Here is a 12,648-nt window from a genome sequence, read left to right as displayed (position 1 = left end):
CAATGACCCGCTAAATATCCTGGCTAGTATTTATTCCTCAACATTTTCATTTATCACACAACTGTTTGGGAGACCTTGTTGCAAAATCAGTAGCTGCTTGTATTTGATTCCAACAGTGACCACACTAAAACTACTTCAGTGATTGTAAAGCACTTTGGGACATCCTAAAACGTGAAAAGTGCTGCATCAATGCAAGCTTGAGAATATTTTCAGGGAGTCCCCAGTGCAGAGAGAAAGGGGGAGGTGGAAAAGGGAAGATTGGGGGAAGGGGAACTTCTCCTTAATTCCTCAACTGTTATTTATCCTGGTCAACAGGTTGCTGGTTATCATCTTTAGACTTTCTACATGAAAAACAGAATCTGGATTAAGATTACATTCTCGAGTGAAATAAATTTATTACTGCTCGATACACATCTTACAGTGGAAAAATACAACAGAATCATCTCCTTCCAATGAAGCTTTTTGCATACCTGGAGTTGGGAAGATACAGTAGCCACCTGGCAGAAATACATGAAGAAAATCACTTATAACTATTAAAATTTTTAAATAAAAATTATATAAAAACTATTTCTGCATTGCCTTGCCCAATTTAACACTGGAAAAACTCTGATCGTGTGTGTTAATTGTTGCTCACTGCTACCCTCTGCTGTTTGATGTACAGATTTACACTCAAAATGTTAGAAGTCGAAAGCAAAAGTAAAAGAGCCATTGGTCTAATTTCCCTGGTCCTGTTCACCAATCCTCCCAATGTTTGTTGACCTATGCCTCAATTTTACGATTCCCACCCATTTTCAGAGTAATGTGATACTACTGTGTCTCAAACAATGACAAGCTGGAAGGAGAATGAGAGCCAGCTGTCATGGTGTCAGGACAATAATCTCTCCATCAGCAAAAAAAGGGTGTTGGTCATTAACTTCAGGAAACCAGGGGGATGGGGGAGGGGGATTGCCTGTCCATATCAATGGTGCCAAGATGGACAAGGCGGGGATAACATCACGATGTTATAGCCAAGAGAATGACCCCAACTCTTCAGGAGATTAATGACCAATGTCTCTCATCAATTTTTAAATCAATAAGTCAGAGAACATTTCCTGCAGGGAAGCAGGTCAGTTTGGCATGGGAATTGTTCTCCCCAAGTCCGTAAGAAACTGCAGAGTGCTGCATCATGTAAACCAACCTTTCCCTCCATCTATATCTCCTACTCCCTTGGGAATGCCATCAATATATTTAAGGACCCATCCCACCCTAGTCACATTCTCTTCTCCCTCTTAAAAATTCAAAAAAATCCAGGTTCAAGGATAGCTTTACTTTCTGCTATTATCAGACTTATGAATGAGCCCATTGTTGGAAAAAGACAATGCCCCTGCACTGTTTAACTATTCATTTCCCTGTATCCTGTACTTGGACCAAATAACACTACCACCCACATTTGTGCTGTATTATTGCACTACCTGCTGGACTTTAAGTATGGGTCGACTTTTCCTGGATTGCAACCAAATCAAAGCTTTTCACTGTTTCTTGGTGCACACGACCAGCAATTGTATTCCACACAATTACTGGGATATTATGCACTTTTGGTCTGCATATCCATGGAGGAAAATACTTGAACTGGACAGAGAGCAAAAGATGTTGAACCTGAATTTGTGGAACAAGGCACGGAAAACATGCTGAAAATAGTGAAGCAAGTCTAGAGTAAATGAGGACATCAAAGAAATTAGGTTTAGTAAAAAAAAATAATGCTGGTGAAATTAATGCAACTGAAAGACGATGAATCCCTTGCACCCGATGATCTGCATCAGAGGATTTTGAAGGAAAAAGCTCTAAAGATGCAGGATCTCCGTAGATTGTCATTTAACAAATCTAAACCCACAATTTCAGAGAGAGTAAGAGAAAAAGGGAAAGTCCAGACGAGTTAGCTTAACATGTGTAATAGGGAAAATGTTGGAATCTTTTACAAAGGTTCTAGTTACTGAGAAAAATAACAGGCTTGAGGAGAATCAACATGGATTAATGAAAGGGAAATATGTTTGATAAATCTGTTGAAACTGATAACTGGCAGAATGAAGATAATCCAGGTGAATGATGTACGAATTTTGAGAAGGGCTTTAATAAGGTACTATACAGGTGTTTTGTTAATGGAGAAGGGTTCAGAGAGCTCATTGCTGTATCTGTACCCTTCTCCATTAACAATGGCGTGAAGCAAGGCTGCGTTCTCGCACCAACCCTCTTTTCAATCTTCTTCAAAATGATGCTGAAACAAGCCATGAAAGACCTCAACAATGAAGACGCTGTTTACATCCGGTACCGCACGGATGGCAGTCTCTTCAATCTGAGGCGCCTGCAAGCTCACACCAAGACACAAGAGCAACTTGTCCATGAACTACTCTTTGCAGACAATGCCACTTTAGTTGCCCATTCAGAGCCAGCTCTTCAGCGCTTGACGTCCTGTTTTGCGGAAACTGCCAAAATGTTTGGCCTGGAAGTCAGCCTGAAGAAAACTGAGGTCCTCCATCAGCCAGCTCCCCACCATGACTACCAGCTCCCCCCACATCTCCATCGGGCACACAAAACTCAAAACGGTCAACCAGTTTACCTATCTCGGCTGGATCGACAATGAGATAGACAACAGACTCGCCAAGGCAAATAGCGCCTTTGGAAGACTACACAAAAGAGTCTGGAAAAACAACCAACTGAAAAACCTCACAAAGATTAGCGTATACAGAGCCATTGTCATACCCACACTCCTGTTCGGCTCCGAATCATGGGTCCTCTACCGGCATCACCTACAGCTCCTAGAACGCTTCCACCAGCGTTGTCTCCGCTCCATCCTCAACATTCATTGGAGCGTCTTCATCTCCAACATCGAAGTACTCGAGATGGCAGAGGCCGACAGCATCGAATCCACGCTGCTGAAGATCAAACTGCGCTGGATAGGTCACGTCTCCAGAATGGAGGACCATCGCCTTCCCAAGATCGTGTTATATGGCGAGCTCTCCACTGGCCACCGAGACAGAGGTGCACCAAAGAAGAGGTACAAGGACTGCCTAAAGAAATCTCTTGGTGCCTGCCATATTGACCACCGCCAATGGGCTGATATCGCCTCAAACCGTGCATCTTGGCGCCTCACAGTTCGGCGGGCAGCAACCTCCTTTGAAGAAGACCGCAGAGCCCACCTCACTGACAAAAGACAAAGGAGGAAAAACCCAACACCCAACCCACCAATTTTCCCTTGCAACCACTGCAACCGTGTCTGCCTGTCCCGCATCAGACTTGTCAACCACAAACGAGCCTGCAGCTGACGTGGACATAACCCCTCCATAAATCTTCGTCCGCGAAGTCAAGCCAAAGAAAAAAATACAGGTGTTTATTTTCACAATATTAGAGTGTGCAGTATTGGAGATAATATGCTGGCATGGATTGAGATGTATTTAACAGACAGAAAAGAGAACAGGAGTAAATGCTCCATTATCAGGTTCAGGGATGTGACCAGCAGAGTGCCTCAGGGATCAGTGCTGGCGCCCCATGTGATCACAATCTCGTTAAATAGTTTGGTTGGGAGAATTGTGTATTTGCTAATTGTATAAACTAATGTGGCAATGTGAACAGTGGGGAGCATTTAGAGTGGCTTCCGGGGGCAGGGTGGGGAGATACAGGCAGGCTATGAATGGCCAACATGAAACAATGTGCAAAGATGCAAGGTAATTTATTTTGGTAAATAAAAAGTTCTGCAGAGGCTGGGGTCTAGTGCAGTGCACAAAAGTGCTGGAGAAACTCATCAAGTACATGAAGAAGGGCTCAGGCCTGAAACACTGCCTACCTACTGCTTTCCTTGGATGCTGCATGACCTGCTGGCTTCCTTCAGTATTTGTGTGTACTGCAAGTCATTGATTTTGGGAGGAATAAGAAGGTTGAGTATTTTTAAAAAGGTGAGAAACTGAAAGTTGTCCCATGAAGTAGATGGGATTTTATAAAGATCTAGTAGTTTCTCATTACTCCAGATTATTAATCTGAAATTAAATTGCATGGTTGCCAAAGGATTGGAAGTCAGGTTTCTGGATTTTCAGTCCAGGAACCTGGATGACTTATCAAGTTGCACCCCCTCAGCACTGGTCTCATCTCCTATAGTGCAGTTCTCAATTCCTCCCTCTTTGGCCAAGCTTTTGGCCAAGTTAGTTGTCAACTTCTAGTAACATTCCCACAAAATAACTTTGTAAACTGTGGTACATTAAAAGGCAAGTGAAGGAAAACTGAAATAAAAAGAATATGTTGCCATTCCTCAACAAGTCAGGCTAGTTTGGAAAGTTAGAAACTAGCTTTAAGTTAAAGTACAGAGAGCAGGAAAGGGAAGGTATTTGATGTGGTGGAGATAAGAAAGTGAATGCCATGTCTGAATGAAACCTAAAAGAGAAGGGAAGTAGTACTACAAACACATGACTTCCTATTAGAAGCCAGAAGGCTCACCAACAGACTGAGAGTTAAATGCTGCCACGATCTGTGGGCTAGCCATGGCCTCGAGCCGGTTCTTCAGAGCCTCCAGATGCACGCATTTCTCAGAGTAATCAGGTGTATCCACCAGCATCGCCAGACTGTTCTGCATACTGGTCAACTTGGCTGAGATGGCTTCAATATCCTGCAAGAACAAATTCTTTCCATTATATAGTTTACATGCCTTCATGTTAACAAAAAGCCTAATCAAACCCTCAACCCTGAAGCAGTTAGGTCAATGGCACGTGTAAAAATAGACACCTGAACTAGCTGCTGTGACATTAAGCAGCATGGAATACAATCTACCTGAGGGATGGTGCACTGGTGGTGAGGGTGGGGGGTGGTATAGAAGCAGACGGAGTAAGGGGCAAGAAGGTCTGCTGTAACGCATTCAATATACAGCATGAACCCCTGAGCAATTTTGTCTGCTTGCCACTACAGGAATTTTCTGTGCCACTTATCACATTCCAAGGTGGAAGTAGTTGCTTCATCCTCAGGCCAGGCATTCACCAACTGAATTAACATCATCCAAGAGGCAATACTTCTGACAGTGAAGCAATCCCAATTTCTGCACCATAGTTTTAGGCTGGATAACATGCTCAGGTCTCGAGGATCAAATTTTAACCTTCTGATTTAGAAGTGATGGTGAAATCCACTGGCACTCAATTATTGACTGTGAAGTCTTACCATTCAGGTCAGGGGAGCATGAAGCCATTAACTCGTAATGTAAAAAACAGACAACTTTGCAGACTTGAGGCCAGAACACTTCATATGTGAATAGTGCACCCACTGCATCCATCAGCATGGACATGAAACAGTCTCCACACTTGCCTGTGATTTCAACGTTTCTTCAATGTCTGCACTGAGTGTACTCCACTTGTCCGCCTCTTGCAGTGCCTCAGATGCCATCTGCATTCTTGACTTCACTTTATCGATCTCGATCAAAACCTGCCACATGGATCACAAACAAGTACTTTGGAAACAAGTGGAGGGACCAGGCTGAGAATTGGCTCACAATGAACAGGCTCCATCCAAGTTGAGTCCAGAAATCTTACTAAAGATTTATAAATACTTGACAGAAATGAGAGGGAGTTTACTCTCATGAAATATATTCTTTTCATCTCTTGTAAAGAATTACCAAACAAGAGCTATTTGAAATTTGGCCTCAACCCTGCTCTTCGCTTAACCACCATAACATGAGATTCCTCTATCATCCAAGTATTTTCAAGGCTGAGATAGATCTACTTCAATGAGACAACTTCTCATTTCTGGACCAAAAAGGCCCATTATCCTCAATTTCCTTCTTTCTCAACTCCCTCTTCATCCCAGAAACTACACATAATATTATGTTGTCACCAAGCAAGGTTAAATAAGGAGACAACGCGGTACTACAGGTGTGTCCTCACCGGAGTCCAGCATGGTTTCATCTTCTGTTACTTCAATGTCCTTGCAGTAAGGCCTGTGATCTCAGAATTAATTTCCCACCAATATTTAACTCACCCAACTTGGACGTGTTACACCTTTAAGCTATTAAGGCAATTTGTAAATGGCTGACATCACATTAACAACATGCTCCATCAGCTTGCCAACTTGAAAATGGCCCACTTGAGCCAATACCTTATCCACAGACATACAGTTCATAGCAAGAGAAGAAATTCTTTGTAACAAAAGTAATGAATAATTTGCAGCACACAGACTGTCCTAAGGTCCAATTATTCACCAGCATCACCTGCATGGATTGTGCAGTGTCCTGTTCAAATTTTCGAACATCTTCCTTAACAAGAATCATTTGTTCCTTCAAGAAGGAAGCTTCCTGTTTCAGAGCTTCCATGTCTCGAAGAGCCCTGGGCATGTTCTGCAAGGCCTGATGACTTGTTTCTAAAAGTGAAAAAAAATTGAGACAGTGAAAGGACTCATGCTTTACACAAAAGGACATAAAGTAGTAAACTGGACCAACATCAATCAACATCTCGAGCCATCAGATTAAGAAATAAAAGGGGCAAAATATGACCCAAGTGAAAGCAGTTAATCCAAGCAATGCCTTCTAAATCCTGGCATTTTCCTGAGACCTCCATTAAGTCTGATGCATATTCTCTGGAGATATTCCACAAATACTGACGCATTCAGAGACACTCACCACCCGACCCATGCAGATGCTGACACAATCCCATTGAATTTCTAATTTGTGGTAGAAAGTGTGCTGACCGGCTGCATCACGGTCTGGTATGGGAACACCAATACTCCTGAAGATAAACCCCTCCAAAGGTAGTGGACACAGCCTAGGACATCACAGCAAAACCCTCCCCACTATAGGGAACGCTGCTGTTGGAGAGCAGCAGCAATCATCAAAGACCCACACCACCCAGCACATGCTCTGTTCTCGCTGCTGCCATCAGGAAAGAGGTGTAGGTGCCACAAGACTCACACCACCAGGTTCACGAACAGCTGCTACCTCTCCACCATCAGATTCATCAACAAAAAACTCAATCAGTGACTCATTTTAAGGACTCTTACTTATGCAATTTATTGATTTTTTTTTCCTTTCTATATTATACAGTCAGCTTGTTTACATTATTTGTTTAAATGTGCACATTGTGTACCATTTCTTTTTACACAACCAATAAGTGGTAATTCTGTCTCCTTAGCAAGAAAAAGAATCTCATGGTTGTATGTGATGCTATGTATGTACTCTGACAATAAATCTGAATCTGGGAAACAATCTTTTGACATCTGTTAAAAACACACAATGCTGGAGACACTCAGCAGGTCAAGCAGTGTCCTTTATTAACCGACGTTTTGGGCTTGAGCCTTTCCTTGAGGTATGAGCGAATCCCAGCAGGTATCCGAACAAAAGATAGGGGATGGGAGAGGTGGAGGGGGAGCGGCAGGAGATGATAGGTAGAGAAAGGAGGGAGAGGACAACAGCAATAAGGGGGAGGAGGGATGGCTGGGTGGGTAAGGGGGGGTGGAAGAACTGGAAAGAGGGAGAGGAAAGAAGGCAGGCAAGATTAACAGAAAGCAGAGAAGTCAATGTTAAGGCCATCTGGCTGGAGGGGGCCCAGATGGAAAATAAGGTGTTGGTCCTCCAATCTTCAGGTGGTCAGGGTGGAAAAGTACACAAGGCCATGGATAGACGTGAGCTTGAGAATGTGACTCAGAATTGAAATGGTTGGCTACTAGGAGATTAGTGTTGTTGTAGACGGAGTAGAGGAGCTGAGTGAAGTGATCTCCCAATCTGCGACCAGTCTCTATGATGTAGAGAAGGGCATAAAGGGAGCACTGGATGCAGAAAGACCTGTTTGGGACCCTGGACTGTAGTGAGGGAGGAGGAAGGCCGGAAGGGGAAGTGGAGAAAAAATGTGTCTGGTGGTGGGATCCTGTAGTAAGTGCTGGAAATTCCAGCGGATAATGTGTTGGATGCGGAGGCTGGTGGGGTGGTAGGTGATGATAAGGGGGATTTTATGTTTGTTGCATCTGGGGGAAGAGGGGGCCAGGACAGATGAACAGGAGATGCAGGTGAGGGCTGAGTTGATAGTGGTGGAGGGGAAGCCACTTTTGTGGAAGAAGGCAGACAGTTCAGAAGATCTGGACTGGAAGACCGCATCTTGGGAACAGATGTGGCAGAGTCAGAGAAATTGCAAGAATGGAAATAGAATCCTTGCAAGGGACAGGGTGTGAGGAAGTGTAGTCCAAGTAGTTGTGTAGTTAGAGGTAGTACATATAACCATATAACCATATAACCACTTACAGCACAGAACAGGCCAGTTCGGCCCTACTAGTCCATGCCGTAGCAAATCCCCACCCTCCTAGTCCCACTGACCAGCACCCAGTCCATACCCCTCTAGTCCCCTCCTATCCATGTAACGATTCAGTCTTTCCTTAAATGTAACCAATGATCCCGCCTCGACCACGTCTGCCGGAAGCTCATTCCACATCCCCACCACCCTCTGCGTAAAGAAATTTCCCCTCATGTTCCCCTTATAAATTTTCCCCCTTCAATCTTAAACCATGTCCTCTAGTTTGAATCTCCCCCTTTCTTAATTGAAAAAGCCTATCCACATTTACTCTGTCTGTCCCTTTTAAAATCTTAAACACCTCTATCAAGTCCCTTCTCAATCTTCTACGCTCCAGAGAAAAAAGCCCCAGTCTGCACAACCTTTCCCTGTAACTCAGACCCTGAAATCCTGTCAACATTCTCGTGAACCTTCTCTGCACTCTCTCTATTTGGTTTATATCTTTCCTATAATTTGGTGACCAAAACTGTACACAGTACTCGAAATTTGGCCTCACCAATGCCTTGTACAATTTCATCATAACCTCCCTACTCTTGAATTCAATACTCCGATTTATGAAGGCCAACATTCCAAATGCCTTCTTCACACCATCTACCTGAGTATCAGCCTCGAGGGTACTATTTACAATAACTCCTAAATCCCTTTGTTGCTCTGCACTCCTCAATTGTCTACCATTCAATGTATATGACCTATTTAAATTTGCCTTTCCAAAATGCAGCACCTCACATTTCTCTGTATTAAATTCCATCAGCCATTTCTCAGCCCACACCTCCAGGCTTCCTAAATCACCTTTTAATCTACAGTAATCTACCTCACTGTCCACAACACCACCAATATTTGTGTCATCCGCAAACTTGCTTATCCAATTCTCTACCCCTACATCCAGATCGTTAATATATATAACAAATAATAGTGGACCCAGGACCGAACCCTGAGGAACTCCACTAGTCACCGGCCTCCAATTGGACAAACAATTTTCTACCACTACTCTCTTTCTTGGTGGAAAGCTTGCCTCCCAAGATTGGGACAGTATGTTATTGGAGATGGACCAGGTGAGTTTGAGACTGGGGTGGAAGTTGGCCGCGAAGTGGATGAAGATGACAAGCTCCTCAAGGATGCATGAGTCAGGCTTTTCAAGTGAAGCAACACTTCACTTGAAAATCCACAAGCCTTATTTACTGCATCTGATGCTCCCTTTGAGGCCTTCCTCCTTACCCACCCAGCCATCCCTGCTCCCTCTGATTGCTGCTGTCCCTCCCTTCTCCACCCATCATCTCCTGCCTTTGCCATCCCCCCTCCCCACTAGCTTTTGTTCAGACGCCTCTTATCACACCTTGATGAAGGGCTCAAGCCCGAAACATCAGCTATGAATTTTTCCCTTTGCTTCATATGGGACACGATTTGACCAACTGAGCTTCTCCAGCATTTTGTGTTTTTACTTCAACCACAGTGGCAACAGATGCTTGTGATTTACCTTTTGACATCTACTGTGTCCATGCCTTTCAATTCTCCCCCCCCCCCCACCTCATTCTCTTAAACTCCAACAGGTAAAGGCCAAGAGCTGTCAAAAGCTCCTCATATCCATTTTTTATTCCCTCAACTACCGACTCTATCACTCACCTATACACTAGGGGAAACTTGCAATGGTCAATAGGTTTGTCAACCTGCGTACCTTTGGGAAATAGGAACACCCAGGGAAAAACTGAGCAGCCAGAGGAAACCCATGTGATTACAGAGAGAAGGTTTGGGGTGGATGGTGGAGACCGGCACAACAGAGACATTCAAAAGACTCTTAGGCACATGGATGTAGAGGGTTATGAGTGTGAGGTAGGGAAACAGGTCAGCACAACATCATGGGCTGAAGAGCCTGGGCTGTGATGTCATCATCTAAAGTCAGGATTGAATCCAGGCTTCTGCACCACTGCCACCCAGTGACCACTGATACATAAAATGGAAGAAATTAACATTTATCCCTTGCAAAATAATGGAGGGAAATTAATTATAAGGAAATAACAAGAGTTTGAACAAATATTTAGTATCCATCTTGGCAGTATAAGGCAGTAAAAGCATCCCAATACTGAAGAATCTGGGGTAAAAGGGGAGAAAGAGTTAAAACAAATCACAATCTCAAGAGTAAAAGGTACCATGCCAACAAGACATTTTTAAATTTTAAAAAGGGCAGCAGTAGCCGTTAGCACAGCGCTGTTATGGCACCAGCGATTGGGACCAGGGTTCAAACCCCGCACTGTCGGTAAGGAGATTGTACGTTCTCCTCCTGTCTGCGTAGATTTTCACCAGGGACTCATTTCCTCCCACTCTTCAAAATGTACCCAGGGTGGTAGGTCAATTGGGTGTAATTGGGCAGCACGGACTCATGGCCAGAAATGGTCTATTATGGTCTACATTTATAAATTACGCAGGAAATAGAGAAATATGCATTATGTGTAAGTAGCAGAGTTTTAGTTTAATTTGGTCAGCACAGATATCGCATGCTAAAGGCCCTGTCCTGTCCAATATTCCATAAACATTAATACACAATCTGGATCCCATGCAAATACCAATACAGCCTCAGATAACTCATGCAAATTGTAACTGAACTAAAACCTGACACAATGACTATGAAAATGCAGATACATTTCCAGTCTAGTGAAACAGAATGGACACTTCCTGCAAACAAAGACATTATCTCACAGACAGTGATCAAAAAGGTTTGCAGTCAGATAAATACAACCACTCCCCAGAAACTTTTACAAATATTACATTTCAAGAAAAATACCTTAATTAGTGGCCAACTGTAAATTCTACCTGACACCCTCTAAAAAGCCATAGTTCGATCATGAGACACATATAGAAGATCTTGCAAATAGTGACATGTATTGTGGACATTCCGGAAAATGATGTGTGCCATGGGTCCTGATAAATTCAGACATAATCCTAGAAAACCTCTAATTACATGAGCACATCCTCATTAGTAAAATCAAGTTTCCAGGAATCGTCTGCAAATATCAATGCACACCCAGACTCCTTGATAACATTCAATAAATTTCCAGAAGGCACCCAGTAAACACTGTCACACTCCCAGAAACACCTGCAAATAATGATGCTCCAGAGGAAACCTTGCAAAGTGGAAACATACTACAAAGGAAATCTCCATGGGGATTGATCAGAAAATAATTCATGTATCTGGAATTTCTTGTTTGCATTCATTGTGAGGCCTGGAATCGCTGACCCACATACTCCACGGAATCCCTGAAAACGCTGACCCACGCACTCCATGGAATCCTGAACCCACACAATCCATGGAAACACTGACACATAGACTCCATGGAATCCCTATAAATGTTGACACACACACAACCTCCCATTAAATACCAGCACACAGTAAATAATGACACTCTTGTCGCTCCCCAGTAAATACTGACACATTCTGACACCCACCAAATTATTTTCAGAAATAATGACCTCCTCTAATTACAAACACAACTGCCCTGGACTAGAATTCCTTTGAACATGGAAAGATTTCCAGATAAATGTGGCAAATACCGACTCCTCTTCAGTCTTCAATGTACAAGTTCTGCATCTCTTTGCAAACCTTGTACGTCCATTGAGCACTAAAAAAAGTTGGTATAAATCCCTGCGAACACTGACCCCAGCTAGATTTCCCTGCAGTAAGTGATACAAACCTTCGATTGCGTTGTTCACCTCCTGTATGAACAACTGCAGCTTCATCACAAGTGTGGCAGCGTGACTGTCAACCTTCCCTGGGGCCTCCTTCTGAACTGTCTTGAAAGCCCCATTTACCCAGTCCTTCACATCAAAGTTGTCATCCAGGAACTTGGAGAAGTCCATTTTGCATGGATGAATGGATTAAACCCAATTTTAGTTCAAGTCATCCAATGTATTTCTGTGTCCAGGGAAGAAAGAAAGGGTTATTGCAAAGTGACACATCAGCAATTAAAAAGCAATACACCGAGCGTTTAATATCAAGCATGAGCTGCAGGTTTGCACAGAATCTCCTCCTTCTGATTACTCCTTGCATCTTTGCTTGTAATTACAGAGATGCAACGTTGCACCCAGTAGGCACACAAGCAGCTTCCTCACAATGCCATGCAACCATGGCCAGGCTATCCATTCAATGCTGTTCATGGAAGGGGAAATCCCCCGGTGCCACACAACGTCTTCACCGCACTCGAGCACCTCCCTCCACTCGCCGCCGGCCCGCGACCCTCCCTGGTGACGGGCGCCCCCGCGCGCGTGAAGGTCAGGGTTCCACCGCCAGGGCCGAAGGAGGGCGACCCCCGACCCCCTAATGACCGGACAAACCGCTCAAAGTCGGACCTGCTGGCCATCTGGTGCCACGTCAGCGGAA

General features: G+C 43.9%; 1 protein-coding gene across 4 annotated transcripts in view; it reads right to left on the bottom strand.

Annotated features, from left to right (window-relative positions):
* The window catches only part of cog7 (component of oligomeric golgi complex 7), a 62,061-nt gene extending 49,416 nt beyond the window's left edge, over positions 1-12,645 (bottom strand). The window contains exons 1-6 of one of the 4 annotated variants that reach the window (XM_069906328.1): positions 12,618-12,645; positions 11,963-12,183; positions 6,215-6,363; positions 5,317-5,433; positions 4,462-4,630; positions 471-497 (exon numbers count right to left, since the gene is read on the bottom strand). In XM_069906328.1, coding sequence (XP_069762429.1) covers positions 471-497; positions 4,462-4,630; positions 5,317-5,433; positions 6,215-6,363; positions 11,963-12,128 — 628 coding nt within the window. In that variant the 5' untranslated portion in view covers positions 12,129-12,183; positions 12,618-12,645. The other 3 variants (XM_069906329.1, XM_069906330.1, XM_069906331.1) reach the window with 3 other exon arrangements.
* Between the last annotated feature and the right edge of the window lie 3 nt (positions 12,646-12,648).

The sequence above is a fragment of the Narcine bancroftii genome, chromosome 12 (genome assembly GCF_036971445.1).
Source record: "Narcine bancroftii isolate sNarBan1 chromosome 12, sNarBan1.hap1, whole genome shotgun sequence".
NCBI lineage: Eukaryota > Metazoa > Chordata > Chondrichthyes > Torpediniformes > Narcinidae > Narcine > Narcine bancroftii.
Note: the sequence above shows the minus strand (reverse complement) of the source record. Positions and strands in the feature narration are given on the sequence as shown.